The 25958-nt window shown below is 35.7% G+C and overlaps 1 protein-coding gene across 1 annotated transcript; it reads left to right on the top strand.

The window, feature by feature from the left end:
* Positions 1 to 4146: 4146 nt before the first annotated feature.
* Positions 4147 to 25651, top strand: rxrba (retinoid x receptor, beta a). Its single transcript, XM_051136387.1, has 13 exons — positions 4147 to 4283; positions 4850 to 4986; positions 5339 to 5568; positions 7084 to 7237; positions 8036 to 8215; positions 12669 to 12825; positions 13134 to 13137; positions 14087 to 14216; positions 15088 to 15220; positions 17725 to 17766; positions 18231 to 18322; positions 19900 to 20005; positions 20140 to 25651. The coding sequence occupies exons 2-13, from the start codon at positions 4971 to 4973 to the stop codon at positions 20285 to 20287; spliced, it is 1392 nt and encodes a 463-aa protein (XP_050992344.1). The 5' UTR covers positions 4147 to 4283; positions 4850 to 4970; the 3' UTR covers positions 20288 to 25651.
* Positions 25652 to 25958: the final 307 nt, after the last annotated feature.

The following is a 25958-nucleotide window of genomic DNA, read 5'->3' as shown; positions in this document are numbered from 1 at the left end:
GGGACTTTCAACTCATATCGCGACTCATTTGATTCAGATCGGAACTTTGGAGGGTGGATCACGAACAGTGGCGGATTAAGACTCTTTGGTGCCCCTGGGCAATGACACCTAGAGTGCCCCCTCCCCCACTTCCACACGGGCACACACACTTTATACTGAGTTAATATTAAATTTCATATTAATGAACTTAGAAGTACTATAATAGAACTATATAATAATCTATATAATAGAACTATAGTAAAAACCCTTACAAAATAAGGCTACCACCTTTTTCAGTGTACTCTGATAAATTATTTATAACTTGTGAACCCGACTCATACAGGTGTAATCTGTTCTAAGATGAGATATAAATCTGGAAAGTATGCAGCAAATTTAAACATTTTATGACTAGTAAATCCAGCTGTCACAGGTATAATAATAATAATCCTATCTGTTAATCACTTAAGACTTTATGGTAAACAAAGAAAGTGTGGATAGTCTTTTTAGAGTCATTGTTGTCATTTTTCATTTACTTATATTTAACTGACAAAATTTTTGAACGTTTTACTGCTTTCAAAGACCAGTGTAAAAAGTGCATGGTCTTGTTTGCAATTACAGCTACTGTGCGTAACAAATTTATTAGACTATCACCCAATGTAAGATTGGTGCCACAGCTGCCCTAAACTAAAAGTACTGGTGATAACCAATGTTATGCTTGTTTCTGTAATGATTAGTGTAGGATCTTTAGTCACAGTAGTGTTTCGAATGCTAAAATACAATTAGCTATTGTTGGGACTCAATAGATATCTGAAAAAGATAGATTGCACAAAAGTTTAATCATAAACAAGTCTTTGGGAACAACTAGAAACTATTTGGAAGCCAGTAACAATGGAGACTGTGGAAAAGTGCATAAAAATTATGTTAGCAAGAATGCATGCTTTTATCTAGGCCAAACGAGGCTATACAAAATAAAAATAAAATCAAATATTCATTTATTTCTATTTTTATTTATTTCTATATCTATATTTCTCGGTTCTATACGATGGTTTTGTTGTTATCAATTCAATCTTTTTACGCCGAATTGCCGCTAATTCTCAAGTGAAAGTAAAATTGGAATGCACCGGCATTTACAAGCTATTTAAAAGCGACAATAACAATAAAATTTTTTGTTTAAAAAAAAAGTTGGCGATTAACAGGTGGTATAATAAATTTGTTAAGAACTGTATATAGGTACATAGTTTTGTGAGGATTTAAACTGACAATTAAACTTGCAAACTTGTTAACACCCTTTCATGATTGCCAACAGCTGCATACTAAAAACGTGAAAGCGCAAGGCTGACGCTCGGTAGCAGATTTAGATTCACACATCTATGAGTGAGATAGTTTCATTAAAGTTGCAGAGACGGGAATTCCCAGAATCTGTTTGAGTAATATGTGGGCGTCGAAACGAAAGCGCACGCGTTCACCTATTATGTGTACATCCGGCGATAGATCGCACATCCACTGATTCACGCAGGAGGAAACAAAAAACTTTTAACAAAACATTAGGGTAGGCTACGTTCTGGCGAAAGGGTACAGGCCATAGCTAGATAGACATTTGAGAATACATCGCTTGCTTTTGAGAATACATTGCTTGTCTTACCCGAGAAAATGTACTTGCGTGGTGCACCCCTGGACGAGGTGCCCCTGGGCACCTGCCCAATTGCGAATATGGTTAATCCGCCTATGATCACGAATCAGTTGATTTAGATCGGGACCTTGGAATGCATATCGCGACTCATTTGACTTAAATTGGAACAGTGCGAATCGCGAACATCAGGAAATCAAATTGCAAATAGAATAGACTTCAAATAGCGTATCGCGAATCGCTTGATCAAATAGCGGATCGTAAATTGAATTAGATCAGAACTTCGGAGTGATTTCGCGAACTGAATGATTCGCGTTCCACGCTCCGATTCCTTAGGCTGAAATGATGGTTCGCGAATCATTATTCGGGACTTTGGAGAGCAGAGCGCGAATCATTTTATTCAGATTGGGACTTCGGAACCATATCGCGAATCATTTGATTTAGATCGAAACTTCGGAGGGTGTTTGTGAATCTTTTGATTCAGATCGGAACAGAGCGCGGATAGCGAATCATTAGATTCAGTATGAAATTTCGGAGCACAGATTGCGAATCATTTGATTCAGATCGGGACATCCGGCGGGTTCGCGAATGATTCAGATCAGGACTTCAGAGCGAATCTTTTTTGTTTGTTTGTTTGAAGACCTTGAAAAAAATAAAAAAGCAGTGCTTGAAAAGTCCTGAAATTTCATTTTATGGCATCTGTGCGACTCCTGTACTGCAGAGTGAAAAATTGTTGGAGACATTGGTGGGTTACATGCATTACATGTGTGCATGGAGAAAGTGTATTTGTGTCCTCTTGCCTGTGGATGGCAGTTGAGTTCACAAAAAGCCTCAGACCTTAGTTATCTTGACAAACACAGAATTTGTTCATATTGATAACTTTTCAGTTGATCCTATACAATATCTTTTGGTTTTACATGCAATCCCCATAGAAATTTTAAGACTATTAGAAGGCAATAGTTATTCTTTACAATCAGTGGAAGAATTTACTTCTTGTGTTAAATTGCAGAGCAAGGATTTTATACGTTCTGAATGCAATAATATTTTTTGCGTTCTCTGCTTCGATCTAAAGGTGCACTTGCTGTTACTACTCATTGGAATTCTTTATTTAAAAAACATTTTGATTGGAATAAAATTTGGATGACACCTCATAAGTATTGTTATAAGTTTCATATAAAATTTTCCATCGAGTTTACCCAGTTAAATCACTTGTGGTGCAGCGTTTAAAGGTGAACATTGAAGACACCTGTGTTTTTTGTAAAGTTTCCCCTGAAACTATTAATCACTTATTTTGGGAATGCCCTAAGTCACAAATATTTTGGAAAGAACTGAATAATTATATACAACAAAAAGCTATGATTTTTGTGGATCTTGTAGAAGTTGATATTATGCTAAAATGTTTTTCACTTGCAGGTGATAAGAGTTTTATATTTATCCTTGATTTGATTATTATAGTTGCCCGTTACTATATTCATAAAGCCAAATGGAATGATAAATTACCAAATTTTGAACAATTTAAAGTTGATATTAAAATATATTTGGAAACAATAGAAAAAAGTAAAAATTTAAAAGCAAAAAAGACTATACAGCTGTTTAATAAGTACAAGTTGTTTTATTTTCATTTTTTTTTTACTTTTATTAATTTATTGTATTCTTTTATACATGTATATGTGCACTGCCCCTGACATGTAAGGATATATGTGCTCTTGTATGTAAAATATATTGTTATATTTGTATGTAGTTGTTTTCGTTAAAGTTCAATAAAAAAAAATAAAAAAAAAAATTAAAAAAAAAGTTATCTTGACAAACATGAAAAGATTGTGTGAACCCAGAATTATCATATAGATGGGTCGATGATTTATATTTACATTTTTGTAACATAAGCCTGTACCTTTGATATTATGTACAATAATATCTATTTGGGATCTGTAAGAATTTTTAAAATGTTTTTGAAAGAAGTCTCTTTTGCTCACCAAGGGGCATTTATTTGATCAAAGTTAGTCAGAACAGTCATATTTTAAAATAATATTCAAATTTCAAAAACTTTTTTCAATTGACGTTCTAAAACGTAATTTATTTCTGTTAATTTAATTAATTTTTAGAAACTATTCTAACAGCACTGAAATTATTATTATTTTTTTTGTAACATTATACATTTCCTTACTGTCACTTTTGACCAACATATATATGTAATATATGATTATGTAATAAACATATATATTTGTTTCAAAATGGGCTGTCATGAAAAAAGAATGAAGCGAAAACATTTAAAAACAAAATGAAGATTTTTGTTATTTTAATTAAAAAAAAGGTCTATAGTTTCATATAAAACATCGACTGTTATGTCATTACGTAAACATGTTTATGCGACACACATTTGCAGAATCATCCAGAAGCAGTTATATAATGTACTTCCAATGAAGAAACTTTATTTGGAGTTAGACATTTTGGCTCAACTGATCCTCTTTACCCGAGCCAAAATGGCGTCGGTTTCAATGTTCGGACGTAAACAGCTTCAGTTTCCTCCTCAGAAAGGAAGATCAGGGCAACTGTGAGAATCACACCGAGGAGATGGGAACGGAGAGTCGCGGCCCTAATTAAGCCATTTTTAAATAGAAGTCTTTATCGTATGTGGTCAACTCGGGTAAATGCTGCCGCTGTTTACATTTATTGACAGGTATATGATGCTATACCCTTGTTATAATAACACTGCGCTCGGTTTTCCGCTGTTTGTTCGCGAGCAGTAAATAGTGCCTGCAGAGTTATTAGCGTGCTAGCTAACATGCTAGATGAATCGATTAGCCGTACACAAACATAAATGCATTTGTTTATACACAAAGTACCTGTAAATTAAACCACTGTCGTTCACTCGAACGACATTAAGCAAAACAAAAGCAGTTTTGTAAAAGAAAATGTGACTCATTTAGCTGGTAAATAAAAGCTATGCAGCGAGCTAATCAGCTAGCCGATACTGGGAATTACGATTTGCATGCTTGCACGTGATAAATTCTGTTTTTATCGAAATAATACCATTTAGCATAAATTGAATCTGTTGTATACAGTTTAAGTGTATGCAAAAAGTCACGCAACTACTCGTAAAAATACATTTCTCTGTTATGTTTACATAGATGTGCGATATAACTCGCTTTGAGGCATAGTGGCTATTTATATTTAGCTAATTTGTAGTTTACGTGTGTCTAAGTGTCATTCACGCAGTGTTCTTTTTTTTTTTTTAATTTGCAGGAATAACTTCGGCTGGTAAACAATCCAGGGGCCCGGGCCTCAGTCCGCGGACTTGAGTTGAACAGCCATCCGACATCAGAGCGAGTGAGTCGGTGTGAACAGCAGAGCCCGGCTGCACATCATGGGCGACAGCAGAGGTGAGATTTTGATTTTTCTATTCACGTTTGTGAAGTGAAATTTAGACTTAGAGCCGTAAACTTAGATTTTAATTGCACTGCTTCAAATGTAGTGTTCATGAAATGTTTGACACAGTGTTTTTATTTTTTATTAGACCATTAAGATGTAATGGCTAATATTCTAGACCCCTGTTTACCAGTGTATCATAAATGTTTTATTGTTATAAGTTTAAATAACTTGGTTTCAGTATTAGTTTCTTGTACCTTGTATGTATTTAAGATAAATTGTTTTTCTCCTTTGAAATACCTTTACATCTTTTAAAATGATTATCCACTCTGATTGTGCCTATCGTTTTTACCTCTCTCCTCCCAGATTCTCGTAGTCCAGACAGCTCATCCGTTTCCTCGCCACCATCAGGTCAGCGTTCGCCCCCGTTGGCCCCTTCAGCTGCCGCCATGACTTCCCTGCCACCCATCACTTCAGCTGTGAACAGTCCCATCAGCAGCATGGGCTCACCCTTCTCGGTCATCAGCTCCTCTCTGGGTTCTCCTTGCCTTCCTGGAACTCCCTCCGTAGGCTACGGCCCCATCAGCAGCCCACAGGTGAGCACTTCCATGATAACACTTCTGACTTTCCACTGGACTCCACATATTTCATTTACAGGCTTGTGTTTGACAAACAGTCCAGGTTGTTTTTGTTTCTAGGTTTGCCATAAGGAGTTTTTTATGTCGAGTACATGAAATGTAGATTTAGGCCAATAAGCTGCACAGTAGTTAAATTTGTGATAATATAATAGTTCATTCAAATCTTATGTACACTACAATTGAAATATTGATTATGGATATTTTATTACTGAATATTTTTATTCAACAGATTGTATTAAATTCATTTATAATGTTACAAATGATTTCTGTCAAGCAAATCATTTGAACTTTCTGTTAATCAAATCTTGAAAAATATCATGGTTTGCACAAAAATAATAGGCAGCAAAACTGTTTTCACCATTTATATTAAGAAATGTTTCTTGAGCAGCAAATAGTTATATTAGAATGATTTCTGAAGGATCATGTGACAGTGAAGACTGCCGTAATGATGCTTAAAATTGAGCTTTGCATCACAGAAATAAATTCAATTTTTAAAGTCTATTCAAAAAGAAAACAGTTATTTTAAATGTTTAATAATATTACTGTTTTTACTTTATTTATAATTAAATAAATGCAGCCTTGATTAGCAGAAGAGACTTCTTTACAAAACATTAAAACATCTTTTGGACAATAGTATACAGTGGCTAGCAATATGTAATTGAACCTAAAAAATTTTAAGTTTTGCTTGAGGGAATTTAAATCACTGTTTATTCACAGAGATAATTTGAGTGTTTCCCTCTAAAACTGTTAATGTTTAACAGACCATGTGGTATTTTGACCTTAATTTCCAAAGTCTCTCAGGTAGGTTTAGGTCGATCTAAACTCATTTTTTTTTCATGCCTAAATTTTACTTTTACCAAAACAAAACAGCATGGTGGATTTAGTAATTTTTTTACCACCACCTCCTCGCGCCACAAGCTGCTTTTTTTTTTTTTTTTTTTTTTTTTTTTTTCCGCTCCTCCTCATCACTGCATTTCTGCTTCACAGATGAACATGTTTCCCAGAAACACAGAGGTGAGACCTTGTACCCTCTCTCACTTTCTGACTCTCTCCTCATTTTCTAGTAGCTTCTCTCATGTCTTCTTCCCTGTACTGTTACTCATACATGTTGAAATGTAGTTCTTTTTGGATGATTAAATACCGTTTATTGAGGGGTTGTTCATCAAAATGCAATCAAAATCAGATTCCTAATGATTGACCTGTGCTCAAAGGGTTGGATTTGTGATGAAATGGTGTTTGATTCAGGGAGAAATTATTTATTATCTGGTTATGATCAGTTAAGGGTTGAGAGCTAATCAGGCATGTATTACTGACAATAAAAAAAATTAACATGTATTTTTCTGTTATCTTGTGATTTGATTTTTGATTATCACTAACAAAAATGAGGAAGTGTTCATTGTATTCAACTAAAATATTTCTTTTTTTCTATCACTTCATTCCTTTCTCTATCTCTCCACTCATCGCCCATCTCAGATCAACTCCACCGTGTCCATGTCCGGTCTGCATGCCGTCAGCAGCTCCGATGATGTCAAACCGCCCTTCGGTTTGAAGCCACTGTCCACCCACAGCCCTGGGCCCATGGTCTCTCAGAAACGCTTGTGTGCCATCTGTGGAGATCGATCCTCTGGTACGTCACTGATAAACACTAACCCTAACCGGTCTGAATGAAACACTGAGACTAATTTCTTTAAAAAAAAAAAAGTTTCGTTCCTTTGAAATGTTTATAGCTATTGGTTAAATGTTTTAGAAGAGTAAAACTGCACAATTAGGGGTGTATGTAATGAGAAGCTTTTTTTCCAAATTTTGTCATCAATTTTACTGCTTGTCCACTGTATGAAGAATTTATGGGTATAATGTCACAGTTTACTTTATTTTGCTATCCTGACTTGCGTAAATGAACTATAGTGTCCTGCACCACTAGTAAAACATTTTTAAAAATATTTTTGGTTTGACTGTATTTTATTTTATTATTTGAATATACTTTAAATAGTTATTAATTTCTGTGATTAAATTGTAATTCATTTCTGTGGCAAACCTAACTTTTCAGCAGTCATTACGTTTGTCATCTCAACCTACTGTGATATACACAAGTATATACAAGTGTTAAAAATAACAGGATTCATTCATAACAGGATTTATTTATTAAAAAAACGTAATGACCTCAAACTTAATCTGTGGTTTGCAAGTATTAAATAATCATGTGGTAATAAAATATTTAATGAATGAAAGGTACTGTTTTTATGTAGCATTTGATAGCTGCAAAAAAAAAAAATCATTACAAATGAACAAATACAGCTTTTCATTTTGTGACACTTATGTAACAACAGCATGTTATGAACAGTTATGAAACTGTCAAATTTAGTCTCGCCTATCTGTTGAATAAAATCTTCCACCTCCTTAAATTCGACTTGTTTCTTGTCTCCAGGCAAGCACTACGGTGTGTACAGCTGCGAGGGCTGCAAGGGCTTTTTCAAGCGCACTGTGAGAAAGGACCTGAGCTACACATGCAGAGACAATAAGGACTGTCTGGTGGACAAACGCCAGAGGAACCGCTGCCAGTACTGCCGCTACCAGAAGTGCCTGGCCATGGGGATGAAGAGAGAGGGTAAGAACCAGAACTCGCTGTCCCACCTTACACATACACATACCACAAACCCCAGATGAGAAACTCCTTACGCTAGAGGTGAGGAGTAGTGATTGACCCATAATGGGATTTTTAGTGTTTGATGCAAGTGTTTCCTCCCCTCATAAACGGACATACATTTAATGCTCATTTTGTCTATAAAGCTAACTACATTGGTCACAGTGTGAATTTTTGTTTATGTGAAGTTAATGCAATGAAAAGATGGATCTGTGGTGCTATGCATTTAGCAAAGCAAGAAACACATACTGATGCTGATATCTAGAAAGCAGTGGGTGATAGACGATAAAGCATTAAAAGGAGTAGTTCACCCAAAAATTTTCTGAATATTTACTCACTCCAAGGCCGCCTATCTTTAGCTGAAAGGAAATTAAACATTTTCAGAATCTATATTTGGGCAGCTTCAAAGTAGGGGTGTGCAATATTGACAAAAAATATCTCAGTGTTTTCTAGGATTTTATCATTAATGGTAATTAGACAATATTTTGCTGAGTGTGTTGTTGGGCAGATATCTTCAGGACTACCATGGACAGCTGACTCATAAAGTTTTTGATATTCTTCGCATTCTGTGTAGTTAGTTCACAGCTGTGATAGAAATTATACTTTTCCAATAAATTTAAGTTGATTTTTACCTTTTATGGGCATTTTTATGTATATAAAGCCATTTTTTTTTTTTTTTGTCTTTTCAAATTCTTACATTTAATCAGTCATTTTTAATAATAATACATTTAGGCTGTTAACAAATGAAATCAGTATTAACAAAATTCATCTTTGCATAAGTTGCATATTAAGTGGCAGTTGGATGTGTTTACACGTTAATGCAGCCTTAACGTCCAGTTACAAATGCATAAATAATGGTTTGATAAATTAAACATAAAACGCTGAATACTGATATTCGAATTTTTTTTTAAAAAAATGAAAAGATACTTTAAATGTGAAATTAAAACCACCAGTAGGTGGCAGCAAGTAACTTAAGTGAGTCATTGCGATTGTATCGAATCATTTAAACGGTTGATTAATTCAGGAACGAAACACAGTCATGTTGCTCAGAGATGTAAAATAGTGCTGTGGCTGTGTTTGGAATGATTTATGTTGGCGAAATAGAGCAAAAAGAGCTAATATGGTGTCCTAAACCTAAGTCTCTTAATATTAATTTATTGTTTGCTGACTGGTGTATAAAATCAATATCACATTTGTAACCATGCTGATTTTTTTTTAAAAAATGCACTCTTCACGTGATATTGATTAGCTATATTAAAATGATATAAATACATGCGTTTTCTGCCCCCATACCTTGAATTTTGTGATTAATCTAAATGCATTTTAATAGACTAAATCGGTAAAAGAATGCACTCTAAATGCCCACACGCACTAAGTTAGTCTAACTAGATTTCATCACCTAATGTATGCGTGCAATTACATTGCAGTATACTCAATAATGTCCAATCACACATTGTTAAAACAATAATTGCGGTCTTACTGCTCATGATATATATATATGCCGCACACCCCTACATTAAAGTAATCCACACTATCCCATATGACAAGTAAGGGTGTTCTCTACCAAAAGGATCAGTCATTTTCAGAAAAAAGTACTTTTAACTACAAATGCTCACCTTAATCCAGCTCTGCGCTGCATGTTCTCAAGTCAGTTTGGTTCAGCAAGGACTGCCCTATTATCTATTTTGAGCCCTGATCAGTTGTATTACACAGAGAAAATCCTGGAGTGTTTTTCTCCAAAACCTTGATATCTTCACTTGAAGAAAGTGAAGGGGGATGATGGGCCCTATGTTTTATTTTTTCCCAAATTACATTTTTTCCACTTCCATTATTCTGGATTGTGTTTTCTTTCCCCCCCATTTTTCTAGGCTTTGTTTTAATGGTTAAATTAAAAAATAATAATCAAAAAGCATGTCTAATTAATTGGAATCATGAAACATTCACCCTTTATCCATAATTTATGGTTAAGGGATAATCAACGATTTTTCATTAAAGGATTTTAAACGCCTGACGCAAAGAGCATTTAAAATCCTTTAATGCATTTGCCAAGTTATAGACAAGTTAAAACTAGTATTGCTTTTTGCAGTGCAATATTTGACCAGATTGGTAAAATTTACATTTCACCACCATGTTGCAATCTAGTATTTAGGCTATTTTATTAATAAAAATTACAGGGAAGCATTGACAACAACTCTATGATGTGTGATGTGTGTTGGTTAGTGCCTTAATATAGAATGATGATTAAACTGACTTGGATCTGCCTGTGCATTAAATGGTTTTACTGCATACCTGCCAGCCAATCAGAATCCAGTATTCAAACAGACCGTGGAATAATACGTTTAACAATAATGCAAAAGTTAAATTTTTATGAAATGCGTTTGATTTTCTTTCTCAAATTCAGTTTTACTTTTATGAAATTCTATGACATTTTGGATCCCAATTTTATTGGTTTTAACAGAAAATTGTAATAAACGAAAGCATCTCTATTTAACTGATTTTATTATTATTTTATTTTAGTTTTAGTTTTTTGTTTTTGTCTTTTTTTGTTTTTTGTATATTTACTTTTTTCTTCTTCTGCTAAATAAATTCTCCGGTAAATATTCCCTAACAAAAGATTGTTTTTTTTTTTTTTTTTTTAAATAATCATTACTTTAAGCAGTATATTTCCATCACACTTTCTTCCATCACAAGTTAAACCGAACTTTTATTTTGACGGGTTTCTGTGGAGATCTTTATGACAATAATTTTTCTCAAAAGAAACTGTAAAATGCTCATAAAGTCGTTCTCAGAGCTATTCTAGAGGTTATGTGTTTATGTACTCGTATATCGAGGCAGCAGAGGCTGAAAACAAAGCAAGCATTAATATGTGTAGCAAAAACGAAACTGGCATCTGCGCCATTCATTTACTTAGAGACACACAAAACGTGGGATTCATATTTAACTAGTCTTTTTGTGACAATAGTCCATATCGTGTTTTGATTTAAGTGTACTTACCTAATTTTGATTTATTCAACCCAAATTTGGGAAATTCCAAGACATTCCAAGTTATACAGTTAATTCTTTTTTTATGACTGGATTCCGTGATTCTGTCCACATTTTCCGCACCGTGGAAATCATAGGATGAGTAAATAATTAAGAAAGTTTTATTTTGGGGTGAACTGCTCTTTTAAATATCATGCACAATGTATTGGCATTTGGGATATACCTAGAATTGCAGAGAAAAAAATGTTAATTTTTAAAGTTTTAAGTTTTTAAAATGTAATTAGTGTTATTTATTTTACAATTTAATTTGCCTGGCTAACATATCAGTCTATTACTAAGGAGAGCCAAACAGACGTTTTTTCTAGAATTGCGTCAGACAAATAGACAGCAGTGACAAGAGTAGGTGTAGCAGAGACAGTAGATTTCATAAGGTTGTTGACTGTGAATGTAAAGAGGGCATTGTGGGTAAGTCATAGACGTCACGGCACAAACCAGAGAGGAGAGCAGAGGGGGAGGGAGGGCTGTTGTCACCACTAACACCTGTCCCCCTCTCTCCCTCTTTTGTTTTCTCTCGTTCTCTCTCTTCCTCCCTCTCCTTCTGTAGTGGTCCAAGATGAACGACAACGATGTAAGGAGAAAGCAGGGAGGGAGGGAGGGGTGGTTGTGTGTGTGTGTCTGTATGTGTGAGAGAGAATGTGGGAATGGTGAAAGAATTGCTCTGTAGGATGTTAGTCACAGCTATTAAAGGGGCCATTTCATATATCATTTCTTCCTGGATGTCCACATTTTGCGTCTTATTTTTTAGCATTGTTTATTTATCATTTAATATGGTTCTTTGAAAAGATATTCATAAAGTGAATTTTCTTGTTTCTTATGTGGAGAAGGATATGCAAAGCTGTAGGTGCTACACCACAAGAAACATCACAACATTTTACTCTTATTAATAGTTTTTCTAGTGTTTAAAAGTAGTATTCCTCCAGCTTTTTCTTTACTTCACAATGTTGTGTAAATATGGACAATTATGCATCTGATGTGATATAGTTCAGCAAACTGTTTTCAAAGATCAAGGAAAATGTGATTCTGCATGATATGACCCCTTTAAATTACATGATGCAGCAAAAAAAAAAAAACCTAGTAGTCATGTGAGAATGTTGTTTTGAATATGTGTACTAAGGGACCTTTGTAGCTTTACTGGGTCATTGAAGAAGGAATGTCGCTGGAGGACTGCAGGGTGTGAATGGATGTGTTGAAAACTAACCAGGAACTACATGTATCTGTATATCTCTGTGTCTCTCTACACCTGTTTTCATCTTTTCCGCTTTCCCTATTCCCTGTTCACTTCCCTTTCCCGTCATGTTGATCTGTCCTCCGTCCTATCCTTCATTTCTATTTCCCTGTCTTGTTCCTCTTCCTCATTTCCCTGTGTGCGATGCAGCCGTTCAGGAGGAGCGTCAGAGGAACAAGGAGCGGGACGGAGAGGTAGAGTCCACCAGCGCTGCCAATGAAGAGATGCCCGTGGAGAAAATTCTGGAGGCAGAGATGGCTGTGGAGCAGAAGACTGAGCTGCATGCCGACGGCAGCTCAGGGGGGAAGCTCTGTAAGTAACAGATAAGCATGATAAAGAGGATTTCTGATCTTTAGTGGCAGGATTATTTGTTATGTGATGAAGAACTTCAAGGTGATTGGACGCTAATTGTAGCAGCCCAATCACAGCAAGCTGGTGGACTGATTAAGGCCAGGAAGTTGCATATTGGAGCGTTTCATTTTGGTACAGCTTTTTGTCTGAGACAAACTGTATGTATATCTAGCATCATCTAGGTCTGGTCTAATATGGCCAAAAATATTGTCAATAACAATTTTTTTTTTTCCCATACCATGTAGGGCTGTCAAACGGGACCAGTTCGGTACTTTCGGTGCTGAAATTTTAAAAACGTCCATTTCCCGCTCACATTTGAGCGTTATTGAGCCGATTTTTATACATCGCTGATTGGCCATAGTGTTCACAAGCTCAACAGACATGACTGTGATTGGCTACAATGATAAGCGCTTCACGCTCCTCACCGAGCGCTCACAAATAAGCACAACGTTTGAAACGTTTGAAAGCCACCTGTGTCAGCGGATCCCTAATACATCTGCATATAGACGGATCTGCTGACAGACAAAATTTCAGTACCGAAAGTACCGAACTGGTACCGTACAATGAAATCCGTTTAGTTTTTTTCTGTGTTATGTATGTATGATTTAATACTAATTTCATTCAACATCAAAAATGGTGACTAATGAAATTAATTAAGAAAACCTTAACGATTTCATCAGTCTTTGAAAATGGAAGCAACTGAAAATGAATAACAATTTGCCACAAAATATTGTATTTTTGGTTTTTGTTATAAGATTCTGCACAACAGAACTCTATAAATTAAAACATGGATGAAAATATATCTTGGTTGTGTGATATTCCTTAGAAATTAAAATAATATTGCTTTCAGAAGTACATTTGTTATACAGTAGTAATTCATTTATGTCATTATTGAACATGCAGACTCATGAGTGACATGCACTGACTGGCTATTATTGCATTTATTTCTTATGTGTGATAAAGTTAGATTAATCCAAATTGAGTAAAAATGTCCAGAGCTTGTGATCATTATCAACATAAATTTTATTGCAATCCAAATATGATATTGTTTATTGCCCCACTCTACTCTAGAGTTTTGAACTGAAAATTCCTACTGTTAAATAACACACAGACTAGCATTCTATAGATTCTGTTGTCTAGTTTTTTTCTTTTCATTCTCTCTCCTTACTGCTTACCCATAATACTGTTTTTCTCTCTCTCTCTCTCTCTCTCCTCAGCCAAACGATCCAGTCACAAATATCTGCCAAGCGGCTGATAAACAGCTGTTCACTTTGGTGGAGTGGGCAAAACGGATCCCTCATTTCAGTGAGCTGTCTCTGGATGACCAGGTCATCCTCCTGCGTGCTGGTAAACCTGTTTGCCTCTGTCTTACAGACTCTGAATAACATCTTTGGTTTTTAAAGGGAACACTGGGTATTAAGACTTGTATGGGTCAGTAGTACATACATGATGTCTCTTACTGAAATACGTATTAGAAAATCCATGAAAGATGCACATTAATTAAAAAAAATGTTTTATACGTATTTTGGACTATGGGCAGGGCGCCATTATTTCGATAACATGAAATGGTGTCACTCTCTGAACTACTGGCACCTCCTGTTGCTGTTTTTGCTGCAGCACAACTTGGAAAATAAAATACTGATTCGATGACCACAGCTACTGAAAGAGCTTAAAGGTAGGGATGTATATATGCGCAGGCTTAAAGGAGAAGTCCACTTCCAGAACAAAGATTTAAAGATAATGTACTCACCCCCTTGTCGTCCAAGATGATCATGTCCTTCTTTCTTCAGGAAAACATTTCAGCATTTTTCTCCATATAGTGGACTTCTATGGTGCCCCGAGTTTGAACTTCCAAAATGCAGTTTAAATGCACCATAGCAGTCCTCTATATGGAGAAAAATCCTGAAATGTTTTCCTCAAAAACCATAATTTCTTTACGACTGAAAAAAGAAAGACGTGAACGTGAACATCTTGGATGACAAGGTGTCCCCAATAGTTCAAAATATGTATAAAACAGTTTTTTTTTTTTTTTTAAATAATGTAAGTCTTTCATGGGTTTTCTACTACATATTTCAGTAAGAGACATCATTTACATTATATTAAGCCATACAAGTCTTAATACCCAGGGTTCCCTTAAAAATAATTTATATGAAGCTGTAAACTATTTTTAGTGATGGTTCCCCAGCAAACACTGATACCTTTCTCATCTGTCCATCAGGCTGGAATGAGCTACTGATTGCGTCATTTTCTCATCGCTCCATCACTGTGAAGGATGGCATTCTGCTGGCCACCGGCCTCCACGTGCACAGGAACAGTGCTCACAGCGCTGGGGTGGGAGCCATCTTTGACAGGTAATAGTCATGTCACATGACTAGAGAGTACAGATAGGACAGCCTTGTATTGATCCTCTAAAGGTTGTCGCTTTATTAGATTTGCTTGATAGAGGTTTCAGAAAACCAATCAAACATTTGGGGTTAGTAAGATGTTTGCAAAACAAGTCTCTTACACACACCACAGCAGCATTGATTTGATCCAGGGTTATTTTAGCATTGTTGAGACGCTGTGTTTTTAATATTTTGAATTAGGTTTTATTTTGATAGTTTTTGTCTTCATTTAATTTTGAAGTTTCAGTCATTTGTGAGCTTTTGTTCATTTTCAATTTAATTTTAATTAATACATTTTCTATTTTAATATATTTTAAAATTTAATTTATTACTGTGAAGGCAAATCTGAATTTTCAGTGGCCATTCAGTGTCACATGACCCTTTACAAATCATTATAATATGTTGATTTGATGCTCATAAAACATTTATTATTATAAATGTTGTAAACAGCTTGACTACCCAGAAGTGAGCTAAACCTGAAAAAAAAAAAACTTTTTTCAGGATTCTTTGATGAATGGAAAGTTCAAAAGAACCACATTTATTTTTAAATCTAAATATTTTATAACATCAAAAATGTCTTTACTCTCACTCTTGATCAATTTAATGCACCCTGGATATATAAAGTATTAATTTCTTTAAAACAAAAAAAAAAAAGTCTTACTGGCCCCAAACGTTGGCGCTTTAATTTTGCTGGATTCAGACTTGAAGTTAATGAGACTTACTCGATTCAATGCTTTTTTTAGATTACGTAAGGATCTGCATGTGACCTGCTATACTTATGTGTGAGAAGAATTAGGCTAGAAATTGTTCATTGTATGATTTGTGGTAAACCTGTGCTTATGAAACTTAACTGCTTTGCTTCTTACGACACATTTAAGGCTGCAAAGGTGGTTGGATTTTCCTGTGTCATGACAAAGAAAAATACAGCCTGCCGCCTTGACGCTGCTGTATATAGTGTGCTTTCGTAGACTGACACTGCACGAACAGACAGGACATACACTTACATGCAGACACCTATATGTGCACCAACGCTCTCCTCTGCTTATAGTTTCAACACACTCCCATTTACATGATCAATACAGCACACACGTTATGACGTGTGCTTTGCTGGATCTGCTGGTTATTACAGCAAGGAACAAATTTAGCACATTTCTCCCCACAACTTCTCAAGACTCCATATTTTGTCTTTGTCTTATGCAAATCCAGGAATAATGAGCTACAGGCTGTTGTTTTAAATGAGCTCATTTTAGATGTTCTGTGCTACAGTTTGTTGTGATGTTCATATGAAATTGTCTTTCGTTGCCATTCATCTTGTCATAATGTCTCTGCTTCAGAAATGAGCCTCCCTGTCCTTGTGCTTCACTGTCCATCTCGCCTGATTTTTGCAGCTCTTCATTGTCGTCCTGTTGGTGCCGTGTGACGTGTGCCCATGCTTCCCGCTTTGCTTTATTGGCTCATGCTTTAAGCACTATTTAACCCTCTGTGCAAAATCTGATGTGTGTTCACAATCATTTTATGTGCATTTTATGCAGTTAAGACGTGCTGAGTATTATAGTACATAATCATAACTAAAAGAATGACCAGTTATATTTCTCAACAACAACTTTTTTTTTTCTTCAGGGCTCAGTAATAATGATTTTGCTCAGATTTTCATTGGCTGCATTTGCAAAATCTGATATACATTTTTTACATATACATTTTTTAAAAACATTGTTGATTTAACTGTCAGAAAAATATTTTTTGTTATTAAAGCTTTTAAATGTAATGCATTAGTAGTTTAAATGAAATGCATTAATTGCCTTCTAATGCACTTATGCATTGTATGCCCTCATGAATAATTGTAGACATAGTTATAATTATAAAATTATCTATTCATTAAACTTTTAGAAATAAAGCAATTGACAAACAAAACCAAATATTATAATGCATTTTAACTTTGTATACAGTTTATTAAAATATGAATATAAATGCATTATACATCAAGGCTTGAAATTCAGATTTTTTTTTTTTTTTTGCATTAGCTAGAAGTAAAGTGTGAATAACATTACATTTATTTGAACGTATTTAACTGATGCTTCATTTTGAAAGAACCTTGGTGAGAAATTTATATCAACAAATTTGCAAAACATCAACATTTGCATGACTTAAAATTACATTTGCATGAATAAATCGAAGCATCCATCCTTATTGGTGAGCCCTGATCTTATGCTGTCAAAGATTTCTTTCTTCATTTTGTATTGTATTTGTTTTGTGCTGGGAATTGTCATTTCAAGCTTCGCTGCTGCCAACCCATGATCCGTCTGCCTTCCTTTCAACAAGAGCCTGTAGCTTGTTACTCTTTGAACTGGGCCTACCGCCAACATACGTGGAGTCTTAACGTCTCTGCCTGGGCCTTTCTGGAGCGGGGAGACATTATATAACAATGAAATGTGAAATGACATTTGAATAACACATTGTGATTGAACACACAGGGAGAGTGCGCACAATGCAGAGGTTGGGGCCATATTCGACAGGTAATGACACTCCGCCACACGCCATAAACAAACAGCAGCAGTCAGGAAAGCCTGTAGCTTGAGACAGTTTATTTTGGATTAGATTATGTCTGGGGCTGTTTGGGGCAGGTAAAGACCAAACTGACATTGTGTGTGTGTGTGTCTTGACTGTGTGTGATTGAATGCGTTGCTTGGATTTTAACATGAGTGACTGATGTTTTACATGGCATGCTGTATGTTTTTGAAATGTTAATTTCTGATTCTTTTTGTCCTGTTAAGATGAAATCTGAAGGCTGTTACATTACCAGGGAATTTTATGATTGAATGTAGTTTGAAGTGGCTATGAAAACAGCTCAACCAAGCTTTTTTCTATTGCCCGATTGTGATGTCAGACTTCAGATATTAATCTGTATTTTCTTTTGTCTGCCTTTCCCTTTCTACCTTTCATCCCTCGTTCCTTCCCACCCTCATCTTGATGGCATCAGGGTGCTGACGGAGCTGGTGAGCAAGATGAGGGACATGCAGATGGATAAAACAGAGTTGGGTTGCCTGAGAGCCATCATTCTCTTCAACCCAGGTCAGACACACACAGTCATGCATCAGTGTTTCCCCTAGGTTCAAAGCAAGAACATTTATTTCCAGTGAAAAAAGAAAAGAAAAAAAAAAAGTCCAAAACTCTCAATTTCAAAATTTTGAACAACAGGGCCCTACAATCTTTTATTTATTTATTTTTTTCCAGAAATTTTTTTTATAAACAAATAAAGGCATTAAACATTTTATTTTAAATCAAATGAAAATTAAATCCTTTCAACAGAGGTTTACTGTTACTAATACATGGAAGAAAATTTGTGTGAATATTCTATTAATGTCTATTAATTTGTGTGAATATTACTATTACTTTTTAATACAGGTTGTATTTTTTTGTATTCTATAAAACCAGTCACGTCACTTCCAGTTCAGGTCTGTTTGGGTTCATACAATGTGCTTAAAGTGCTTGAAGTACTTGAAGTTGACTTTTTAAAATTTAAGGTCTAGAAAACCCTTGAAAATGGCAGTATTCCTCAAGAGGTACTTGAAAAGCGCTTGAATTATTGAAAGACAGTGTATCTATGAAATAAGTTTTTTTATTTTGTCATCTTTTCATGCAATTCAAAAAATACGCAATTTACAGTCTCAATCTAAATTAAATTCAGATTAGGACTTCAGAGCGTGGATCGTGAATCATTTGATTTAGATCAGAACTTCGGACCACAGATCGCAAATCATTTGACTCAGATCAGGTTTTCGGAGCGAGTTTGCGAATCTTTTTCTTTAGATCGAAACTCCGGAGCACGGATCACGAATCATTTGATTCAGATCAGGACTTTGGTGCGGGGTTCGTGAATCATATTTTTTTAAGATCAGGATTTCGAAGCAGGTTCATTAATCTTTGCTTTAGATCGGAACTCCGGATCGCAGATTGCGATTTGGAATTTGGTGGGGGTTCACAAATCATTTGTTTCAGATTCTTTTGCTTTAGATCAGAACTTTGAAACGATTTTGTGAATCTTTTTTTCTGATTGTTTTTTTTTTTTTTTTTTCCCCACTTAAACAGTACAAAACATCAAACCATTAATGCAGTACAGTTATAAAAAAGAAAAAGAATATACAAATACAAATCCTTTAAGAAAATTTAATAGTGGTTTTACAATAGTAAAAGAGTAGTATACTTTGTAATAATTTAATAACAATACTTTATATGTGCTTCACTTGATATTTTTTTTTTTTTTTTTTTTTTTTTTTTTTTTTTATCCATTTGTCTTTTTTTAGAATTTGAAATGGAAGACATACATCAATGGAAAGCTTATTTATTCAGCTTTCAGATAAAAGTGTATAAATCTCAGTTTCAAAAAATGGACCCATATGACTGGTTTTGTGGTTTACGGTTGCATATTAAAAAGTGTGTGAATCTATTGCATTATCAGTGCATCACTAGTTTGAAAACTCAATTTCCAAACTCAGAATTAGCTAAAAATATAATTATCTAAATTCCAGTTCAGATCAAGAGAAGCAAGTAAAATATTGCACAATATCATGATTTAAAAAAAAACTTCCTGTTGAGTCATAATGGCAGCTTTACATTTTAGTTATGTGTGTGTGGTGTTTTATGTGCAGATGCAAAGGGATTGTCAAGCCCAAGTGAAGTGGAGTTACTGAGAGAGAAGGTCTATGCATCGTTGGAGGCTTATTGTAAACAGAGATACCCTGACCAGCAGGGCAGGTACAGTACATTGTTTTTTTTTTTTTTTCTCTTCTATCCCTCAATATATTGCAACATTGTCTGTAGAAGAGAAAAAGCATTACCGAGTGGGTTACAATTGATTGCCTTGTCTCTACATCTCACTTGGCTTTCAGGTTTGCCAAGCTCCTCCTCCGGCTGCCAGCGCTGCGCTCCATTGGCCTAAAGTGCTTGGAGCACCTGTTCTTCTTCAAGCTGATTGGAGACACCCCAATCGACACCTTCTTAATGGAAATGCTTGAAGCGCCGCATCAGCTCACCTAACCTGGACCAGTCTCGATCCAGTACAATCCGGTTTGCACCAGGGTATCGCAGTCCCCCCCGCCCTGGACTCTGGGGCTTTACTGTGTTTCACTTCCCATTTAACACCTTCCCCCCACAATTCTCTCCTACACCTCCTCCCTACCGCACCTTCAAACCAGTACAGCCCTGAAAAAAAGACTCTTAAGCTGTCTGAAAAGAAAAAAAAAACTTCCATGTAACGTTTTACACAGTATGAGCTGTCCAGAGAGATCTTATTTTTCAAATTCCCTGGAGGTTCTAAATCATAAGCTTCGGTTTAAAGACTTCGGCTTCCAGTTTTAGAACTCTCACATTGATTCTAGAGATCTCCGTGTGTCGTTTTTTGGTTTGTATGTTACTCTGAATGCACGAACTGTACTTTTTTTTTCGTTTGTCACTGCAGTTAGACGGCCCGTCGGCTGAATTTACAGTGCATGTGTGACCGGGGCGAGAATCCGCCGAGCCCTTTGGCTGGTACGAATCGAGTCGCGGCAGACCTGCCCGTTCGTTTTTGACTGTGGAATACTGCTAACGTGCTATCTTTAGGATTTTTACCTTGAAAATCCTACTTTGTACTGTACTCATGAAATGAGTCCGATTTATAAACGGCATTGGAAATTCTCAGCCTGCTGCATCTGGCCCTTATGAAACGCAGGCTGGAGTTTTACATTTGTGAATAAATGTATGCAGGTTTTGTGGGACATGAGTTTTCGATCATGCTCCAAGGAGGGCCTAAAGGCACAGATTAAATCTCGCAGGAGAATCCTGCTTTTTTTTGGTGGCAATAGGAGGGTCGACCTTGTTCTTCATTTGTGTTGTTTTTAAATAGGTCGGTTTTGGTACCTTCTAGAGGACCTTACACCTTTGCCATTTCTTAATTCCCCCAAGTTTCTTTCATCCATTTTGTCACCAATTCCTCAAATGGGAACCAAATCGCACCATGCCCCCCAAAAGACAAATATTTATAGTGTGTATGTGTGCTGTGAAGTATGTCCAACCACTCTGTCCTTTCCACGTGATCGGTGTAGCAGGCCTTTTTCTTTTGTTAATGTCATCAGGCTTGTTTGGAATTAACTGGTACTAACTTTGGCATAGTAGGAAACATCTGTGATTCTGGTTTGTTTAAAGGCTGGAATACACTACACAATTTTTAAGTCAATTTTTATCCCAATTAACAGTCTGGAGGAGTTGATGCTAGTTGGTGAAAGTTTGCCACATAGTGTTTGGGCGCAGTGTTTTTGAGCTCCAGACAATGATTCCATGCACTCAGAAAATATCAAAAAATTCTGATATTTTAAGCCAATTTTAGAATGTACAAGATGCCCAGTTTTTCCTCTGTCACCATTTACACATTTCACAAGTAATATCATGCCTAATCTGTTCAGATTTAGTGTATTCCAGCCTTAATGTCTCATAGCAGAATCACTTTCTACATTCCATCATACAGGTTGCTTCCCTCACAGCAACTCTAACTAAATCTTGCAATGTTGAAAGCATCCGTCTTACTTAACGGAGACTAGGGTCATGTAAGAGTGCTGCGTTCAATCTGAAAGGTCGACGTGTCAAAACCAGCATCTCAATCTCTATGCATTTATGTGAGAGCGATAGTCTTGGAGAAAGACTGAACATGCCATCAGGGAAAGAATTCAGGCCATTAAACAATCCAGCAAATGCACCAGTATTGATAGTGGGTACCATAAACCCAGTTGGTTACTGTGGCTCAAACCAAGTAATTTTAGGCGGAAGACTTGCGATCAAATACTGACAGTATTTGAAGTTTTTATAAAGACGAATAGCTTGAGATTGCACATGGTCCCACCTGTTTTGGTGCTAATAATGACAACGGTTAGACATGCATGTCCAAAATAGGCGCACAGCTGTGGTCGAAATATGCAATTTCTTCAATAAGCTTGAATTTGATATGCCAATTGTAGTATCCAGCTACTACAGATTCCTATTACTATCTGAACTCTTGTACTCAAGTGTTTTATACATCCATGAGGTGCTTAAATTTAATATGATCGTGCCGAGCATCAGATTCGATTGCTCACATGGACTGATGGATTGTATTGTAATCCATAATGCATTAGCCATTGATGTGACTGAATTCAGACTTTCAATGTTGGATCTTCTAGTTTAACTTCCCTACGTGTAGGAAGAATCCTATTTTGAGTCTTTTTAGTGTGATCAACAACTGACCTCCGGTCCTTAAATTTGGCTTCCCAGTAGTTTAGAGTTTTCTGTATTTTTTTTGTGCATGTTTTGTCTACCCAGTTTCCATTTATCCAGGAATTGAAGCTAATTGGGTTGGGGTTGGTGTTGATGGTCTGCTCTATATCTGAACGGAGGGAAGGCTCATTTGATTGTGCACCTATGCTTGTGTTTCATGTGGGTTGTCAGTCACCCTATGGGTGTGTGTGTGTGTGTGTGTGTGTGTGTGTGTGTGCACACGAATGTATGCGTGTAAGTCCGACGTTAAAGATGCATACAAGAGTCGTTCCTTGAGAATGGAGTGCAATGGCCCCCGTCTCCTATTACTTGATTGCAGTTTGCCATAATCGACTTTCGCTTGACTATATATTAATCCAGATCATACGCTGTGAGCTTGTGTGTTCGTGTGGCCGACCCTCCCTGTCTTTTGGGGTCCACTTTTAATTTCTCTCCCTGAAAATTGTTACTTTTTTCATAATTTCACCTTTTGACGGCTCTCTAGGGTTCATAAAAACTAATAACATAGGCCTTGCACAGGTTTTGTACCATAACCCCTGAATTACCCGTGATGCACCTGAACTGATTCAGCACTGCCAAACAGGTGTGAGGAGCGACTAACCCCTACTGGTTGACTGTGTACTGTGACGATCACTAAACAGAGCCCCTATTGCAACTATTTATACAGAGCTGAGTCAGAGATCCGGAGGGTTCTGTTAGTGCGTTTTTGTTTTTTTTTTTTTTTTTTTTTCTCTCTTCTAAGGCCTTGTTGCTGCAATTTTTTCGTCAGACGCGGGAAAGCCCTCCCGTTTGCGTATCTGATGCCGAGCGGCACTCTGAAATATGCACAGTGCAAACTTGAATTAATCTCTGCCTGAGAATGAAGTGGTTATGCACGTTACCGTCTGAGAGCTGATTTCGCTTTTATCTGCGTTTGTGGTTTATCGCTGAATGTTTGCTTCTGTAAAGAGAGAGAGAGATTCATAAGATACGAGTGAAGTCATTTGCTGTGAAGGTGAAGAAAGTTCAAACAGGTGAATTGCACAAAACTTGTCAAGAATGTGTGTGGGTCATGCTTCACAAAATCAAACGGAGGAAATGTACAATTAAGCTACCTTAAGAACCTTTTTTGCACATTGCGCACAAAATTATTGCATAATAATTGGAATGATGCATTTATTACATTAATAAGATCCCTATTGATTTTGAGATGTAATGTATGGAAGCCCGTTTCTGCCACGAATAAAAAAAATTAAAGGTAATTGCAACTTTTTATCTCACAATTCTGACTTTGGTAGTGCGACTTTATTTCTCAGAATTTAGTTTATTTCTGAGAGTTGCTGATATTCTCAGAATTGCGAGTTTATATCTTACAATTCTGACTTTTTTTTCAAAGAATTGCGAGTTTACATCTCACAATTCTGACTCTTCTTTTTTTTTTCTCAGAAATGACAAACTTGCAATTGCATGTTATAAAGTCGCAATTCTGAGAAATGATGGTAATTCTGAGAAATAAAGTCAGAATAGCAAGATATAAACTCAAAATTGTGACCTTTTTTTCCTAGAATTGAGAGAGAAACTCGCAATTGCGTGTTATAAAGTCGTAATTCTGAGAAATGATCGCAGTTCTGGAGAAATAGTTGCAATTCTGAGAAATAAATTCTCAATTGTGACTTTTTTTTCTCAGAATTGAGACAAACTCGCAATTACGTGTTATAAAGTCGCAATTCTGAGAAAAAAAGTTGCTATTCTGAAATATCGCAATTCTGCGAAATAGTCAGAAAAGCAAGATAAAAACTCACAATTGCGTGTTATAAAGTCATACATATAAAGTGAGACATAAATGCAATTCTGAGAAATAAAGTTGCAATTCTGACTGTTTCTCAGAATTGCATTTGTCTCACAATTGGGACTTTATAACACTTCATAACACAGAATTGAGTTTATCATGTAGTTCTGACTTTTTTTCTGAGAATTGAGATATTAACTCGCAATTGCATATTATAAAGTCACAATTGCAAGACAAACTCACAATTCTGAGAAGTAGTTGCAATTCTGAGAAATAAAGTCAGAATAGCAAGATAAACTCACAGTTGTGACTTTTCTCAGAATTGAGATATAAACCCGCAATTGTTATAAAGTCACAATTCTGAGAAATAAACTCAATTTACTTTTCTCAGAATTAAGTTTATATCTCGGAATTCTGACTTTTTTCCTCAAAATTGAGATATAAACTTACAATTGCGTGTTCTGAAGTCACAATTGCAAGATATAAACTCAATTGTGACTTTTTTTCTCGCCATTGTGAGTTTTTATCACACAGTTGTAATTTTATAATACTCAATTGTGAGTAGACAAGTCAGAATTGTGAGATAGAAACTAACTATTCTAAGAACATATCAGTCTTTTTCTTTCTCCTTAAAACTAGACTTCATAACTTGCAATTGCGTGTATATATCTCACAATTCTGACTTTATTTGAATTGCGACCTTATTTTATCAGAATTGCAGGTTTATGTCTGAGAATTGCAAGTTTATATCTTACAATTCTGATGTGTCAGGAGTCAGAAATGTGAAGAACATTTAATTTTTATTTAATTTTTTTTTTCAGTGGCGGAAACAGGCATTTCTGTGACCCAGACATTTTTTTTTTTTTTTTTTTTTTTGTGAGACTCACCTGTTCAGGATCATGTTGGACGGATGTACAGCTGAAGGAGGGCTATATGATGACGATTTTTTATTTGTAAATGGATGGCCTATGAAAATGGTGATTGTTTAAGGGGAGGCTTTAAGAGATTACAGACTTGATATGAAAGAGCTTTCATAATTTACTCCCACCAAAAGGAAAAAAAATTGCTTCTCACTATGTTTTCTGACTGCTCTTTTCTTATGCTTTGTGTATCCTGACGTATTAGTGCAAAACTGTTGTTATTTGGGGTCGTTCCCCCCCCACCCATGCCCTTCCCTCTTCATTTTTTTTTCTTGTCTAGTTTTTAATCTGTCTCCGGCAGTTGTGGAAATGATTGACTGTACTGAGTGTGGAGAAAGGAAAAATGTCTTTCTTTTTGCTTTATTGTCATTAATTCAGAATCTGTTTTTGTTGGATGTACCATGTGTAAGTAAAGGTTTTAATACAGCACGCTTGTGTGAGCTTTTTATCTTCTTCACAATCTGCCTGCCTTGTCGCAAACAATTTAAAGTATTTTTCACATTTATTTGCTTTTAACCCTTTAACTGCCACTCCCATTTTTGAACACAGACATAAAAATCCAGGCTTAAATTTGTATAATTCATGAATGAAAACATTTTGTAATATGATTTTAATGTACATTCTCCATGGTAATGCAATGTCTGATTTTGAAATGCCTTTCAAAGGATGAATTTTGAGATAAAAAAAAAAAGGCAATGAAGAAAGTCTTTTGTGACAAAAGGTCAGAACTCATGTT

The sequence above is a fragment of the Labeo rohita genome, chromosome 19, assembly GCF_022985175.1.
Source record: "Labeo rohita strain BAU-BD-2019 chromosome 19, IGBB_LRoh.1.0, whole genome shotgun sequence".
In the NCBI taxonomy this organism is placed as follows: domain Eukaryota; kingdom Metazoa; phylum Chordata; class Actinopteri; order Cypriniformes; family Cyprinidae; genus Labeo; species Labeo rohita.
This window is presented reverse-complemented; position numbering and strand designations above follow the sequence as displayed.